The 16873-nt window shown below is 35.5% G+C and overlaps 1 protein-coding gene across 4 annotated transcripts in view; it reads left to right on the top strand.

Moving 5' to 3' along the window:
- Positions 1 to 1405: 1405 nt before the first annotated feature.
- The window catches only part of CHD9 (chromodomain helicase DNA binding protein 9), a 158515-nt gene continuing 143047 nt past the window's right edge, over positions 1406 to 16873 (top strand). For all 4 annotated transcript variants that reach the window (XM_032591500.1, XM_032591498.1, XM_032591499.1 and 1 more), the window contains exon 1: positions 1406 to 3024. In XM_032591500.1, the coding sequence (XP_032447391.1) occupies positions 1567 to 3024 (1458 nt within the window). In that variant the 5' untranslated portion in view covers positions 1406 to 1566. The remainder of the gene's footprint in view (positions 3025 to 16873) is intronic.

Genomic DNA, 16873 nt, shown 5'->3' with positions numbered 1-16873 from the left:
TGGATACCATTGTGCTTAACAATGAGTCAATTTCTAATTACAATTAATATAGACTTTGGTAGGTTTTACTTTTCAGAATTTTTCAAAAGTATTTCTACATTAAAATAGTGAACATTTTGTTTAGGAAATTTGTATTTCCTAATATGGACCTCCCAAAATAGAAGTTCTGGAAGAGTTTCTTAGGCCTTTGCTAATTTTTTTTTTAAGTTTCTTTCTTTTTTTGAGAGAGAGATAGCGCAAGTAAGGGAGGGGCAGAGAGAGAGAAAGGTGAGAGAGAGAATCCCAAGCAGCCTCTGCACTGCCAGTGGGGCTTGAACCCATGAAGCCATGCGATCATGATCTGAGCCGAGAGCAAGAGTTGGACACTTAACCAACTGAGCCGCCCAGGCGCCCCTGGCCTTTACTAATTTTTAAATAAACTAATATGTAGAGGAGCAGGAACCTCCATTTGTGGTTCTCTGTGCAAGACAGTAGGGCAGAGCCATAAATTGCCTTTATGAAAAAATGTTTGGAATAATACAGGCCTAGAAGAAAATTAGCTAGTCATTTCATGTTAATGAGTAACCCATTAGATCCTTTCCACACAGAAGTAGCGTGTATGTGTGTGTGTATATATACATATATTTACATAAATGTAATCATTTTTTTTCTTAAGACTATCATAAGACTAATTTATTGCTTAGCTCAAGCTGCTACTGTTTATTTTTGCCTTAGTTTGATTGTCACCACACATTTATTTGCACAGTTTAGTAAGTAAGCAATATTTGTATTCCAAATGATCTACTGGGACAAGGGGGGAGACTTAGGGACAGAGTAATGAATATGACTATTAACAGGAAGGTGCTTGCTTTTGCTACATGGATATCTAAATCAGTTGGTTCTTAGGAAGGCTCATCTTCCATGGGGGTGGGCAAGGGCACCATGGTAGCAATATGTGGGAACATCCCCGACCTATCACCTGTCTGCATGGTCTGTCAACTGACCAGATAGCTAACTCATCTCATTTGGGCCAATCTGGGAAGGTCTGATGTCAGCTATCTTAACATTACTTTCAAGTGTAATACATACATTTTTTATGCACGCCAAAGCTGCTAGGGAGTGATGGCCATTTCATGGTCTAAGTGAAAGTCTGACATACCATTCTCAAGTTTACATTCTATCAAAATATATGAACTTCATAATGAAAGTAATATGCACTATTACTTTTAAATACATATAGTCATGTCCCATGCACCAGCATTTTTTTCCTTGTAAGGAATATTAATGAGCTTTTTGCAATGAATTATTCTATAAAAAATACTGTACACTGAGATTGTAGGTTTTTAAAATCATATATAAACTTTGTAGAACTTTAATGAATACTCATCATTAAACTTTGATTGCTTTTTCTTATTTTCCTAGGATTCTGACACTTCATGACATGTCATTATCTAGAGCAATAATGAACATTGACCTGTTTCGGATTAGTTGATGACCTTTGGAAATGATCCAATAGTATCTACTACAGAGAAGCTGAATATACTTCATTTGGAGTGAACAGCTCAGATCGTCACTGGATTTTTCAAGATGACAGATCCAATGATGGACTTTTTTGATGATGCCAATCTTTTTGGTGAGACCTTAGAAGGTTTGTCAGATGATGCATTTGTACAGCCAGGACCTGTTTCACTAGTCGATGAATTGAACCTGGGTGCAGAATTTGAACCTTTGCACATAGACTCACTCAACCATGTTCAAGGTACTCCAACACATCAGAAGATAACTGATTATGAGCAGTTAAATCAGTTTGATTCAATGAAATTTCACCAGGTCAATCAGCCTTTTGGTAGCCCAGCTGAACACGTGTTATCTCCACACTCTCAGTTTAATTGTTCTCCAATCCATCCTCCAAACCAACCCAATGGTTTGTTTCCAGATGTAGCAGATGGCAGTCCAATGTGGGGCCATCAGACAGCTACCAGCATTTCAAATCAAAATGGGTCTCCTTTCCACCAACAAGGACATTCTCACCCTATGCATCCAAATAAAAGCTTTGTGGTACACCATGACTTTGCCTTATTTCAGGCCAGTGAACAACAAACACAGTGCACTTCACTACGCTCACAGCAAAACAGAAACAGTCTTAACCCAGGGCAAAATTCTCTTAGCCAGTCTAAAAATTTTATGGATGTTAATGTTTCTGGTCCACACAGAGTCAGTGTTAGCCACCCATCACAAATTACGAATGCATCTACGTCGCAACAGTCTCTTTCAATGCAGCAATTTTCTCAAACATCAAATCCTTCAGTACACTTCCTCAAGTGTAGCAATCACCAAGAAGGGAATTTTAATGGACCTTCTCCAAATATGACTTCTTGTTCTGTCAGTAATTCACAGCAGTTTTCTTCACATTATTCCTTTTCCAGTAATCACGTCTCACCCAACAGTCTTCTGCAGTCCTCTGCTGTTCTTGCACCTAATCATACAAATCAGGCTTTATCAGATTTTACTGGAAGCAATTCCTTTTCACCTCATAGGGGAATCAAGCAAGACTCCACTCAGCATATGCTAAATCCCAATACATCGTTGAATTCAAGTAATTTCCAAATGTTGCATTCATCACATCCTCAGGGTAATTATAGCAATTCAAAATTATCTCCTGTGCACATGAACTTCCCAGATCCTGTTGACTCAGGAACTCAAATGGGCCATTTCAATGATCACGTAGAAACTAATGGCTTTTCATCTTTAGAAGAGAATTTACTTCATCAAGTAGAGTCTCAAACTGAGCCATTCACGGGACTTGACCCAGAAGACCTCCTGCAGGAGGGTCTCCTTCCCCAGTTTGATGAGGCAACATTTGGACAGGATCATTCAAGTCATGTTTTAGATCATGACCTTGAACGGCAGTTTACTTCACATCTGGTAACTCGGCCTTCAGAGATGGCTCAAACTCAGTTGCACAGTCCAGCTCGCAGTTGGCATTCATCACTTTCGAATCATCAGCATTTACATGACAGAAATCGCCTATATTTACAGCGACAGGTTTGTAGCTCTTTTATTTTGATGATTTGGGGTAGGATGGACTTTTACTCATTGAGTTAATTTTATGTGAGACCTATCCAAGGTTGCTCAAACTCAGTCATTCTATTAGGTGAATATGCATATTTTGACATAGGTTTTGTTGCTTTAACGGTCTTATATTTGGAAATTATTCATTGATGTGCTCAGAGCAATACGTTAACTTCTATATTTAGAAAATAGTCAGGTTTTAAGACCTTTTTGTAGCTTTCAATTATAATTGCCTTTAATGAAACAATTTATTATCAAAAAGGAAAACTTAACCATAATTAGAAGGAAAACAGTAGACTGGGAACGTTTTATCGCAATGTTTATCGTGTTAATACTCTTATAAAGAGCTCATATAAATTTATAAGCAAACTTTTAAGACCTCAGTTGATAACTGGATAAAGCATAGGAGCTGAAATTTCATAAAAAGGTAAGTTGAGCTAATAAAACATTCAGAATAATATACAACTTTAATAATTCAGTTTGCAGTGTGGTTTCATTTTTATGTATTAGAAAAAAATGTTAATGCTTAATGCTGGTGAATTTATGGTGAAATTGGAACTTATAGACCTTTGTCAACTGATACAGGTATTTTGGAAAACAACTAGGTTGTATATTTGAATATAAAAATACTTTATTACAATACCCCAAACGTGGCAAAAGTAATATATCCAAAGATATTTATCTTCTGCTATCTATACAGGACAGTTGGAAGCATCATAGTTTATTATCATAGTGTATTAGGTGGACTATCACAAACATTAAAAAGACTTTGAAGACTAATACCGAATACCATGTTAATGATGTGGGAAAAGTATAATTCAAAATTATACTTAACCACAGTAAAGTGGTTAAGAGTACAGGCTCAGGTACCAAACTACCTGGGTTAGAATCTTAGCTACTGTTACATACTAGCTGTGTGACTTTTAGCTAATTATAGAATTTCTATGTGCCTCATTTGCTTTACCTTTCAAATGTGGAATAATAACAGGATCTACATAGTAGAGCTTTGGTAAGGATTTAAAAAGTTATAATATGTAAAAGTACTTAGAACTATGCTTAGTATGTAGTAAGCACTTAATAAACATTTTTATAATTATGCTTTTTTCTCATAGCAGTATGAAAATATGCATATGAAAAAAATATTGGAATAGATTCTTTCAGTCAGGGTAGTACAATTATACTTTGTTTTCTATAGTTTTTGTCATGCTACCATGTTGCTTTTATAATAAAAAGGTATTTAATGTAATATTTTATCATTTGTCTGAAATCACGTTAAATTCAGGATTTCTAAAATGCTTCAGTTCCTTGGTTACCTGTGAGATTTGGTGGACAATGTAATATATCACAGTACTTAAAATTAAACATGTAGGGACCATTCATTCCTTTCAGAGCTTTCAAGTGTTTAAAGAAGATAAAATCTTTATTTTTTTCCCTTAGCTTGATTTTATTTGTTTCAAGTGGTATTTTCAGTACAGTTTTTTGAAATGTTTAGATAGATTTTAACATATTTAAAAGGCACTCATAAACCCTCCCTTCTCTTTTGTAGCCTGAGTAGAATATTATGATTTTGCTCCCTCTACTGGAAGAGGACCAAGCATCCTCTTTAGAAGGACCCTGGGAAAAACCTCTACTGCTTGAACCTAGGGTCATCTGTCCACTTAATATGCAGATTTCTGACTAGTTGGACTAGTCATGTTGTCTAGTGTATACTTGTCGTTATGAAGCCCAAAATTTATTTACTGTTTACTTTTATTTTTCTAGGGGCCTTGTCATCAATTTTTTTTTTTAATTCATGTATTTCTAAACATTTCTGTTGGCTTTAAAAGAAGTTATAGATCTGGAATGAATAAAGGGTAATTATAAGTAACTAAAGTAGTCCCTTTTGGTAGCATGTTGATAGTATTGTCTCAGAAATTTTTTTCAGACCCATTCAGACCCATCCTTTCATAAACCATCTTCCTCTACTGATACATTCATAAGGCTTTGTTTAAATCCATTCACCTTTTTGTTCCAGAGTTTTTGTTTTGCTAACATCTCATTCTTTATGTTAGGTGTTCAAAAACAGGTAAAAGGCAGTTGGTTTGGAATATTTTGTTGACTTATCAAAAAGCTGTTCTCAAGTTTCCTATTATTTCTTAGTGCTAATAATATTTGGGAGTTGTTGGTTGTGGGGGTGAAGACGAGGGATGGATTTGGTAGAGAAGGTGGAGGATGATTATGACTGAGTTTTATGAATTGTATATAGGTTTTATATGTACTGAATCATAGGTCACATATCCTAAATACGTGAAATTTGATTTAATATGTGTAATTTTAATAAATTTTGGTGGAGATTACAAGTTTTTTTGGCTATGTAATTTTCAGAATGTTCTGGATGGTTATGGTTACTACATAGAAAAATTGCTGTATTAATGAATAGTTCTTTTTACGTTATTATGGTCTTTCCCCAGATTCTTTGGAAATAAATTTTTTTCTTTTAGATTTTTTTAACTGTCTCTCTTAATTGCAGTAATTTCATTTCAGACTAAATTAGCATAGTTGAATGTATATAGACATTAGAGATTAAAAATAATCTCTTATGTGGTATAACTTTTGGCTTATCCAAATCAAAAAAATGAGATTCATTTTATTATAGCCAAAACAAGATATTCTTTAACCTAATGTGTGAAAATTCATAATGGCACTCTATTCAGAATTCTAGAAAGCTTCAGTGAGAGTGTTGGATATGTAAAGAATACTTCTAAGCCTTTCTTTTTCTTATGTCCCAACTGAGGTCAGGCGGTTGTGGATATAATTTCAAATATCTTGAAGTAAGTACTCTGAAGTCTGTGTCAGTCATTAAAAACAGTGAATATTGCTGAGAACATTTCTTATATAATTGACTCTAGAATTTTACCATGAGAAAAGAAAAAGGGTAAGAAGCTATAGCAAGTGTTCCTAAATGTAAGTACTCACTAAACATAAAGAAAATACTAGCTTATTTTCCTGTGTAATTTTTAGAGCATAGGAATTTCGAGAAAAAAATGCTATAAACTTTTCATTGCTCTCTTATGACAGACACCTTCTGCTATTTTGTAACACAAAATCTTTCATTTTTTTTTTTTTTTAAATTTTTTTTTTTTTTTCAACGTTTATTTATTTTTGGGACAGAGGGAGACAGAGCATGAACGGGGGAGGGGCAGAGAGAGAGGGAGACACAGAATCAGAAACAGGCTCCAGGCTCTGAGCCATCAGCCCAGAGCCCGACGCGGGGCTCGAACTCCCGGACCGCGAGATCGTGACCTGGCTGAAGTCGGACGCTTAACCGACTGCGCCACCCAGGCGCCCCAAAATCTTTCATTTTTGTCTTCTTTGTAAAGTAGAAATAACATTATGTGATCTCTCAATGTTTATAAATTCAATTTAATGTAAGTTTGATAGCCGTGTAAAATATGTGGATAGCTGAAATAGCGTTCAAAACAAAAAATATAATTTTAGGATGTACATAATTCCTTGTTGGTTTCATACTGTGATGAATTTATTACTTTATTTAGTACCTTGAATTTTTCATTTTCTTCCCAAGGATAGGGAAACTTACATTACCTATAGGTTTTTAAACAAAGTAGAGAAACACCTGTTTGAATAGCCTATGTCAGACACATTTTAAAACAATGAATTTTTTTGTGATAAAAAATTTAATATGTGGTTTTTAAAAAAATTGGACCATATAGAAAACAAACAAGTTAAAAATAAGTTACTTGTGGGGCGCCTGGGTGGCTCAGGCAGTTAACCGACTGACTTTGGCCCAAGTCGTGTTCTCACAGTTTGTGAGTTCAAGGCCCCATCGGGTTCTGTGCTGACAGCTCAGAGCCTGGAGCCTGCTTCAGATTCTGTGTCTCCCTCTCTCTCTCTGCCCCTCCCCTGCTCACACCACACACACACACTTTCTCTCTTTCTCCCCCCAAAATAAATAAACATTAAAAAAAATTTTTTTTAATGTTACTTGTAATACCACTACCAAAGATGCCATTGTTGACATTTTGCTGTATGAGTTTCCAGTGAGATCTGTTGTTTGTCTCATCCCTGTCCTTCACCTACATATTTTTGCATTTTTAAGAAATAAAGTTGAGGTCATTATAGTTCATGCTTTTTGGCAAGTGGCTCTTTTCACCTTCCAGTTACTATGTTGCAGACATTTTTCAAGTCATTAACTGTTTTTCTTAAAATGATTTTGAATGGCTGAATAGTTTAACCATTACAAGATTGCTAAAAGTACCACATAAAAAATAAGGTTATTATTGAGCACTGGAAAAATCTGAATCATGTTTAATTAAAATATATTTATATTTTTCTTGCATATATTACCATTACAATTCAGTTTAAAATAGATGTGTAGCAATAGCAAATATTATAATGACTAACATGTACCTACTTTGTGTTAAGCAGTATTCTGAATACTTTAGCATACATTAATACATGGATCCCTCACAACACTCCTTTTATTTGGATACAGTTATTTCCTTGAGTTTCTGTGGGAGGAAACTGAAGTACAGAGAAATTAAATAGTATATACCCCAAGTGACACACACAGCTAGTGTGGAGATAGCCAGTGGCCAGACTGGATTCAAACCAAGTTTAAGTCCATTATATTGTTGTCTTACCCACTTTTACTTTCCTTCAAAGTATGTTAGTACATTGTAATATGTAACAATAATATACTAAATGATTTTTCCCTACTCATCCCCTCCCCCTTTCAAAAATCTACCCTACTGATGAGGCAGAAACTTGCTTTAGAATCTTTAAGTGGAAAAGAGCATGTATCTCATGTTTTCTGGCCATGTTGGCAAATAGTTTATCCATTACCAAAGGGAAAAACACTCCCAGAACAAAGAGAAGTAAACCAAAATAGCTATTGCTTCCAAGAGTGTTGAGACATTTTTAATAAAACTGTATAATAAGAAGGTAACAACAAATGCTCTAAAGATAAGTGTGATCATTATCTTCAAGTGTTTAAAGAACGTTAGAGGTCAGAATTAGGCCTGCTAAGTGAAAGTCACAGAAAAGCGGATTATCATTTGATACTAAGGAAGAAGTTTGAAGTTCCTTTCAATGAAAGCAGGTAAATAGAATGGCTCAGATGTGTCACAGAAAGAATTCCTATAGTGGGTGTAAGATGGACTAAATTGGTAGGTTCTTTTCAACTCTTAAGACTCTGCAGTTGTAATTTTGGGTTTCATTGCAGGACATATCATTCATATTGCCTGTTTAGCTCGTGAGTGGTGATTACAAATAATGAAGAAAGAGAAAGAAATATGACAGGTTCTCTGCTATCCAACAATGTCAGGGAACTTATTAAACATGAGTAAATTTCCAGATAGTTAAAATGTATTCTATTAAGCATGAAAATCTTTAATTATATGGCACCCTCTCCCACCCCCAGAGGGCGATGATGATGGTGGTGAATGCTTGGTTAGGAAAAGATGAAGAGAAAGAGTTTTATATGGAGGTCTTGTATGTTCAAATATGTAATGGTTATTTTTACACTTAAGTAAGGATCCCCACTTAAGTAAAAATCTGTTGGAACACATTTCTTAAGCAGAAACATAGCTAATTTTGTGTAGAAGGAAAGTTGTTTTTAAAAAAGAAGGGGGGTGCCTGGGTGGCTCAGTCGGTTGAGCGTCCAACTGACTCAGGTCATGATCTTGGGGTCTGTGAGTTCGAGTTCTGCATCGGGCTCTGTGAGTTCGAGTTCTGCATCGGGCTCTGTGCTGACAGCTCAGAGCCTGGAGCCTGCTTCAGATTCTGTGTCTCCTTCTCTCTCTGCCCCTCCCCCGCTCATGCTCTGTCTCTCTCTCTGTGTCTCTGTCAAAAATAAACATAAAAAAAAACTAATAGGGGCGCCTGGGTGGCTCAGTCGGTTAAGCGTCCAACTTCAGCTCAGGTCATGAACTCACGGTCCGTGGGTTCGAGCCCCATGTCGGGCTCTGTGCTGACAGCTCAGAGCCTGGAGCCTGCTTTCGATTCTGTGTCTCCCTCTCTCCCTCTGACCCTCCCCTGTTCATGCTTTCTGTGTCTCAAAAATAAATAAACATTAAAAAAAAATTTTTAAAAAACTAATAAACTATGTTTAAAAAGAATGGGAAAAAACCTATGTAAAACTAAAGGGATTTGCTATATGTTGTTATACTCAATTGAACTCAGAGGATCCCAAGCTCTTTGCTAGGTTTTTTTTTCTCCTAGTGGTAACTTTCCCTAAGTCAAAAAACCAACAAATATATATATATATACATATACATATACATATATATATATATATGTGTGTGTGTGTGTGTGTGTGTGTACAATTAAAAAAAACTTGTCACTCCACTTATACTCTGGACAAAAGGAAGAGAAAAAACTAAGAAGTTTTTAGATCGTCTCCTTGAAGTGATTAAAAATCGTATACCATCCTTCTGTTGATCAGTATGCTTAAATCTTTATGCATTTGGTGTGGTATATTGCCTATAAGAAGTTTCAGAATTCCTATTGTCTAAGCCAGAACACAATATAGAAATTATGTATAGGAATTTCCCTTTTAGTTCCTTTTTTTTTTTCCCCAGTTAAAGTGGACTAGTTTTTGGCTTTGACATTTCTGTCATGTCTTCAGGATTAAAATATTCTATTTGAACGGAGAAATTCATGGAATATTAGCTAGTTCTAAAATATGATCTTAATAACTGAACTCTGTACTGTATTGTAGAAGAGTTGAGCTCTGCACAGCCTGCCAAGAATCAGAGTAACAGAAACTCCAGTCGTTAACAGTAGCTTTAAGGCTGTTGACCTCTAACATGCATACTTAAGGGTGAAAGGTGAACAGGAAGTGAATTCCAGGGGTGGGGAAGAGGCAGCAGTTGGTGAGAAATTTGTGGATTAGTGCAGTATGTGAAGAGCATGAGATCCAAGCCAAACTTCAAAGTAGGTCTAACAAAATTTTGTTGTGTTTAATTTTATTGATGAGGTGCACTTCCAGATAGCTTAGGACTACTCCGTCATTTACTTGTTGTTAATGTCTGAAATTGAAAACAACGTGATAGGGCTACTGAGCCATCCAACTTTATATCTATTATGACAACATGAATACACAGTTGTTTTGGAATACATCAGTGTGGGTGATCAGGTTTCTTCATTTGGGTATTTGGGCTGAAATTATTTTAAATTAAGGAAATATTTTAATACAATGTAGTGTGGGTAATATAGGAAAAGGGATAGTAAGCACATAGTTGGGAAGTTTGGACTGCAGTTTCAGTTACATAAAATCTGGTAATTTGCTATGCTCAACTGTGCAAATAATACCTTGCACATTTATGATGCAAGTAATACCTTACAGATTACGAAAGGACAGTCTTTAAAGCAAGATTTTTTCCTACGTGAATATATGTTTGTGTACCTGAAAACAATACAAGTTTACATTGACCATTTCATGGAATTTCATAGGATTTTTGATCTGGACAAGATTTTCCTCCATTCTCAAATACGAAAACAAAAAACAAAACAGTGGTAGAGAAGTCATAATTTGCTTGCTAACTAGTTATCAGATTCCTTTTGTAGTTTAAACTCAGAAATGAAAGTGATACCATACGATAGTGAGACACTTAGATTTACTGTGTTGTGTTATAAAATGCAAATATGACTGGTTGTCTCCAAATTGAGAGATAAGTTAACTTTTGGAGGGTTTTGTTTGTTAGGTATATATAGCTTTTAATGTGTCATAAGGTTTTAACTATATCTTTAGTCTTTAAAGAAAACACCCTTATTATTTGTCAAATGTAGGTATAAGTTGTATATACTGAATTTTATATAACATCTGTGTTTTGGAAATGTTGCATTTTTAATGCTTTTATTCAAAATTTACTAGTTGTCCACCAGGTATATGAGATTATGCTGGGCAGTGAGGTTGCAAAAATGAAGGATCTGGTCCTTTGCCTTCGAAGAACTCAAATTGAAAAATCATACTTTCCCTTTGATCCCATTATAATTTCAAAGCTGTTATCTTTTCATTTCTGATTCAGTTTCGATTACAGTGGTTTCCAGTACTTTTCCTTAGCTGTCCAGCTGAGTGATTAGGAATGAGTGATTTACAAACAAAAAATTAATTTTTTTGACCTATCCTGTTTAAAGGAGGTATTGTAGTTTCTAGGTTGTCTCTTTGTTTCATGACTTTTTAGCGATCTCCCATTATGTGATTCTTCATATACATCTATTAATATATGAACATATATTATACAATTGTCTAAGGTCCAGTTGCTTTTGTGAATGGCAGAGCCAAGAAAGCAGGCCCTTTTCTTTTGAGCTTCTAATCTACTTTATTACAAACTATTGCAAAACTCTTATAAAGCTGTGCTATGTACTCAACTTGAAATACTATTTTTTTGTGTGTCAAAAAAGAAATAGTGGGGCGCCTGGGTGGCTCCGTCAGTTAAGCACCCAACTCTTGATTTCGGCTCAGGTCGTGATCTCGCGGTTTGTGGGTTTGGGCCCCACGTTGGGCTTCGTGTTGATGGTGCGAATCCTGCTTGGGATTCTGTCCTCCGCTCTGTCTCTGCCCCTCCTCTGCTTGTTCTCTATCTCTCTCTCAAAGTAAATAAACGTTAAAAGAAAAAAGAAGAAAAAAAAAGTTACTGAGAGATATACTTGTGATATTGCTAGATAAATTTCCCAGGGCTTTATTCCCCTAAATACCTCAAATGAATGTAAGACTTTTAGAAGTAATTTTTAAAAAATTAAAATAGTAAACGTTAAGAGTATAATTAGAGATAGAAATAGTAATAACTTTTGCACAGTATTTTGAAAAGTGGTTTTTTTTAACATTATTTGAGTCTTTTTGGTAATATTGTGGGTTGTATGCAAGTTAGTAATATTTCCCAGAATTTGCAGATCAAGTATTTGAAGTGTCAGGAAGGGAAACAACCTGTCTAAAGTCAAACAACTACTAATGGCTTAGCAGAAACAGCACGTGTTCCTTGAGCACCTGCTATTTATCTGTCAGGTGCTGTGCTAACTACTAAAAGTACAAAAAGGAAGATACTTCTAAGGCTAGGCCTGTGTTTTTGTTATTTTACAAGAACAAAAATGGGTCCAATTCAGCGTAAGTGATATTAGAAATGTCAATATTATGAATGTGTTCAAACTGTAGATTTTGAAGGTATCACTTATTTTTTTCTAACTTTATTTTGAAAAATATTTTAAACTTACAGAAAAGATGAAAGAATTATATAATGAACATCCATATTCCCATTGATGTAGACTCACGATCTGTTAATTTTTTGCCACATTTTTGCTTTCTTGTTTTATTTTTATTTTTAATAAAAGGTAACTTTTACTAAGTGTTAAAACTTAGTATCACCAGTAATGGGATATCATGACACTGCGTGTGTGTATATATATATATATATATATATATATATAAAATTATTATTATTTTTTTAGAGAGAGAGACCACATGAGCCAGAGAGAGGGGCTGAGAGGGGGAGAGAGAGAATCCACACTGAATGTGGAGCCCAATGCGGGGCTCAGTCCCACGACTGAGGGATCATGCCCTGAGCTGAAATTAAGAGTCAGACGCTCAACCATCTGAGCCACCCAGTTGCCCCTACCCCCAATTATTTTAACATGGCTCTTCTTAGAACAGGTATATCCTCCTACAAGAATACTTTTATCACAATCAAGAAATTAACATAGTAACAATAAATATCATAGTGTATAGTCCAATAAAATCCTATACGAGTACTATGCAAATTTCAATTTTTTTAAAGAAGATTCTATTTTTAAGTAATCTCTACACCCAGAGTGAGGCTCGAACTCAAAGCCCTGAGATCAAGAGTCGCACACTCTACCAAGTGAGCCAACCAGGCACCACCCCACCTCCAAATTCAGATTTCTTAAGTTACCCCATAATATTCTTTAGAGATGTTTGTTTTAAAATCCAGGATCCTGTCAAAAGGCAGGCATTGCATTTATATCTCCTTAAATCTCCTTTAACCTAATACAGGTTTTCCAGGCCTTTTTGTTGTTCTTTCCTGGCGTTGACATTTTTTAAAAGTCCAGGCCAGTTGCCTGTATTTGTCTAATTGTTTCTTCATAATACAGCTTAAACATTATTTATTTATTTATTTGTTTATTTGTTTATTTATTTATTTGGTAAGAATGCTGCAGATGATTTTGTGTATTTCCATTGAATTTCAATAGGAGGTGTGATATTAGTTTGTCCCATTATTGGTGATACTGAGTTTTATCACTTAGTAAAACTACCTTTTCCCCTTTGGAATTAATAAATAAATAAAGGGGCGCCTGGGTGGCTCAGTCGGTTAAGCGGCCGACTTCGGCTCAGGTCATGATCTCGCGGTCCGTGAGTTCAAGCCCCGCGTCGGGCTCTGTGCTGACAGCTCAGAGCCTGGAGCCTGTTTCGGATTCTGTGTCTCCCTCTCTCTGACCCTCCCCCAGTTCATGCTCTGTCTTTCTCTGTCTCAAAAATAAATAAACGTTAAAAAAAAAAAAATTAAAAATAAATAAATAAATAAATGAATAAATAAAAAGTGGAATTGTTTTCATCAAGAGTTGGACCCAGGGATTCAAAAAAACATTAAACATGTTATAAGTTATTATCATTTTTATTCTTTTTGAGTATTTGGCTAGTGGGAATCCTTTTAAGCTAACTCCATGCCCTATTAATATGTCCTTATCAATCTCTAATTACTTCTCTACTTTCTGGTGCAAGAAGATGTTTTTAATTTCCCTTAGACCTGGAATCAGCCTTTTTTGCTTGTTTGTTTTTAAGGCACTCAGTTTGTGAACCCTATGTAATAACACAACATCTCAGTACCATTGTGTAGTTTCTGAGCTTTGTTTCATGTTGGATGCTTGTGATTATATGAACAAATTCTGGAAATTGTTTATTCAGTTTCATAAGTACTCCGTCAACCTGTGTGATTTTGCATGGTGCTGTGCTGTGTGTGAAATAAGAAGTAGTCCTTGCTTGGTATTTGATTTCGGTTAAATTTATATTGAAGAGAGGGATTTAAGTTTTTTTAAAAGTTGGATACAAACTTTTGAGAACATACCATGTACTAAGCACTAATGTAGTTATAATTTTTAGATAGTTTTGTCTGTAAGATACTCATTTGTTGATAAATTTAACAAATATATTTTTAATACCTGACATATATAAGACAATATGGTAGGCATTCTGCTTTTTTGTAACTCACAAGGGAGATAAGACCCATAGAACAAATATGCATGAACCAGTCTCCCGAATAATGTATTGTCAGCAGTATATGCCTAGACATGATATATAAATAATTGAAAATGGTGGTGGATTCTAAAATATCGGTTTATGTAGCGTTGTGTTTCTCCTTTGGGGATTTGTAATATTTCAGATCTCTTAATGAAAATGATTTATTTCAGGCATCTACTGACTGCCTAATATATGAAGAGACCTAGACATTTGACAACTACAAAAGTAAACATGTTCACTGCAAGTATTCAGAAAAAGTTTAGAAAGCACAAGCAAGAAAAGTCACTCCTCATTGCACCAACTAGAAACAATCCCTTTTTATATCTGAGAGATCTATGGTTTCAGTCTTTTTTTTCTCTATTAAATATAATTTATTGTCAAATTGGTTTCCATACAACACTCAGTGCTTATCCCAACAGGTGCCCTCAATGCCCATCACCCACTTTCCCTTCCCCCCTACTGCCCATCAATCCTCAGCTTGTTCTCAGTATTTAAGTCTCTTATGGTTTGCCTCCCTCCCTCTCTGTATTCAGTCTTTTTTTAAATGGTAGTATAGTTCACATGCATATATGCTTTTAGTCTTATGCTCTGTATCTGTTTACTTATTTTGTTTCAAATTTTCAGCTTTATGTAGATATAATTGACATGTAATGAACCGAACGTATTTAAAGTGTACAGTTTGCTAAATACACACACACACACACACACACACACACACACACACACACCAGTGAAACCATCATCACAATCAGGATAATGAACATACTCATCATCCTAAAAAGTTTCCTGTGTCTCTTTTCTTCCATTTCCCACTCCCCCCGCCCCACAAGGGCAACCACTAATCTGATTTCTGTCACTATAGATTAGTTTGCATTTTCTAGAATTTTATACACATGGAATAATATAGTGTTTACTCTTTTTATCTGGTTTCTTTTATTTGGTGTAATTGTTTTGAGATTCATCCAGTAAGTACAGGTATAGTAGTTCATTTTGTTTTTTATTCTGAAGTAGTATTCCTTTATATGGATATACTGCAATTTGTTTATCCACTTGTCTTTTGGAAGAAGATACTCTTTCTAATTTGGGATTATCGTGAATAAAATTGCTATGAACATTAGTATACAGCCTTTATGAGGACATACACTTTTTTTTTTTTAAGAATAAGAGTATTTTTATTTCATCTACAAGATTCATATTTTTCATATTTTAAGACCTCTGAAACTGGATGCATCTTTCGATTGATGGCATTTTATAATATCTCTTAGGGAAGCAGCAGTTATGAAGAGGTTGGAATTACATGCACATGCATTCAAAGTGTCAGGGTGTCAGCAGATGGAAGGAAATCCAGAAGACAGGAGCAGAGGGCACTCTTAACTGGTAGAAAGCAATTTGTGTTCAAAGTACTGGCAATGTTTCTGGAGCCAGAGTCAAAGAAAATTAGCTCTGCATAATTATAAAACCATGTTTGGGAGACTCTCAGCCTTGGCTTTTCATATTACGGATTATATTAGGAAATGCTTCATCACCAGCACTTTTCATGGCACACAGGATAATTTTATGGGGATGAACTTGGATATTGGATAGTGATGACTCTAAGTGGAAAATTGATGAAGATTAGGTCTCTGAATTTTAAAGCAGTTTTAGGAATACCTTAACTGATTTATTTCACTTAGTTTTCCTTTTTTTTAAGTTTTTTTTTTTATCTTTTTACATTTATTTATTTTTGATAGAGTGAGACAGAGCACGAGCAAGGAGGGGCAGAGAGAGAGGGAGACACAAAATCCGAAGCAGGCTTCAGGCTCTGAGCTGTCAGCACAGAGCCCGACATGGGGCTCGAACCCACAAACCGTGAGATCATGACCTGAGCCAAAGTCGGACACTTAACTGACTGAGCCACCCAGGCGCCCCACTTGGTTTTCCTTTTTATGTATACACAAAGGTGTGATTGATGACTAAAAAAAAAAAAAAAAAATCTACATCTAATTAAGCCAAAACCTTGCCTTTCATTTTGGATTTTTTTTTTTTAAGTTTATTTATTTGAGACAGAGAAAGTGCAAGTGGGGAGCGGTGGTGGCGGGGAGGGGCAGACGGAGAGGGAGAGAGAGAATCCCAAGCAGGCTCCACACTCAGCACAGAGCCCAGTGCAGGGCTCAAACCCACAAACGGTTAGATCATGAACTGAGCTGAAATCAAGAGCTGGATGCTTAACTGACTGAGCCACCCAGGTGCCCCCTGTTTGGATATTTTGTTGTTGTTCTGTTTTTGGATAATTTTTATTAGTATGTATTCACTCTTTTCTTCTGTTGTGTAATCTCCCCATCCAGTGTGTTTCTTAAATCTCATTTTCATTCATTTTATGCTTTACACGTCTCTGCCTAACATGCTCAATCTTTCCTCTAACGTACTGAACATTTGGAGTATAATTATAATAGCTGTGCTACTGTCCTTGTCTACTACATCTATCATCAGTGTCATTTCCGAGTCTGCTTTTGTTGATTGATTTTTCTCCTCAGTGTAGTCTGTGTTTTCTCCTGCTTTGAATGCCTGATAATTTTTGAATGGATGCCAGACATT

This window comes from Lynx canadensis, chromosome E2, assembly GCF_007474595.2.
Source record: "Lynx canadensis isolate LIC74 chromosome E2, mLynCan4.pri.v2, whole genome shotgun sequence".
NCBI classification, from domain to species: domain Eukaryota; kingdom Metazoa; phylum Chordata; class Mammalia; order Carnivora; family Felidae; genus Lynx; species Lynx canadensis.
Note: the sequence above shows the minus strand (reverse complement) of the source record. Positions and strands in the feature narration are given on the sequence as shown.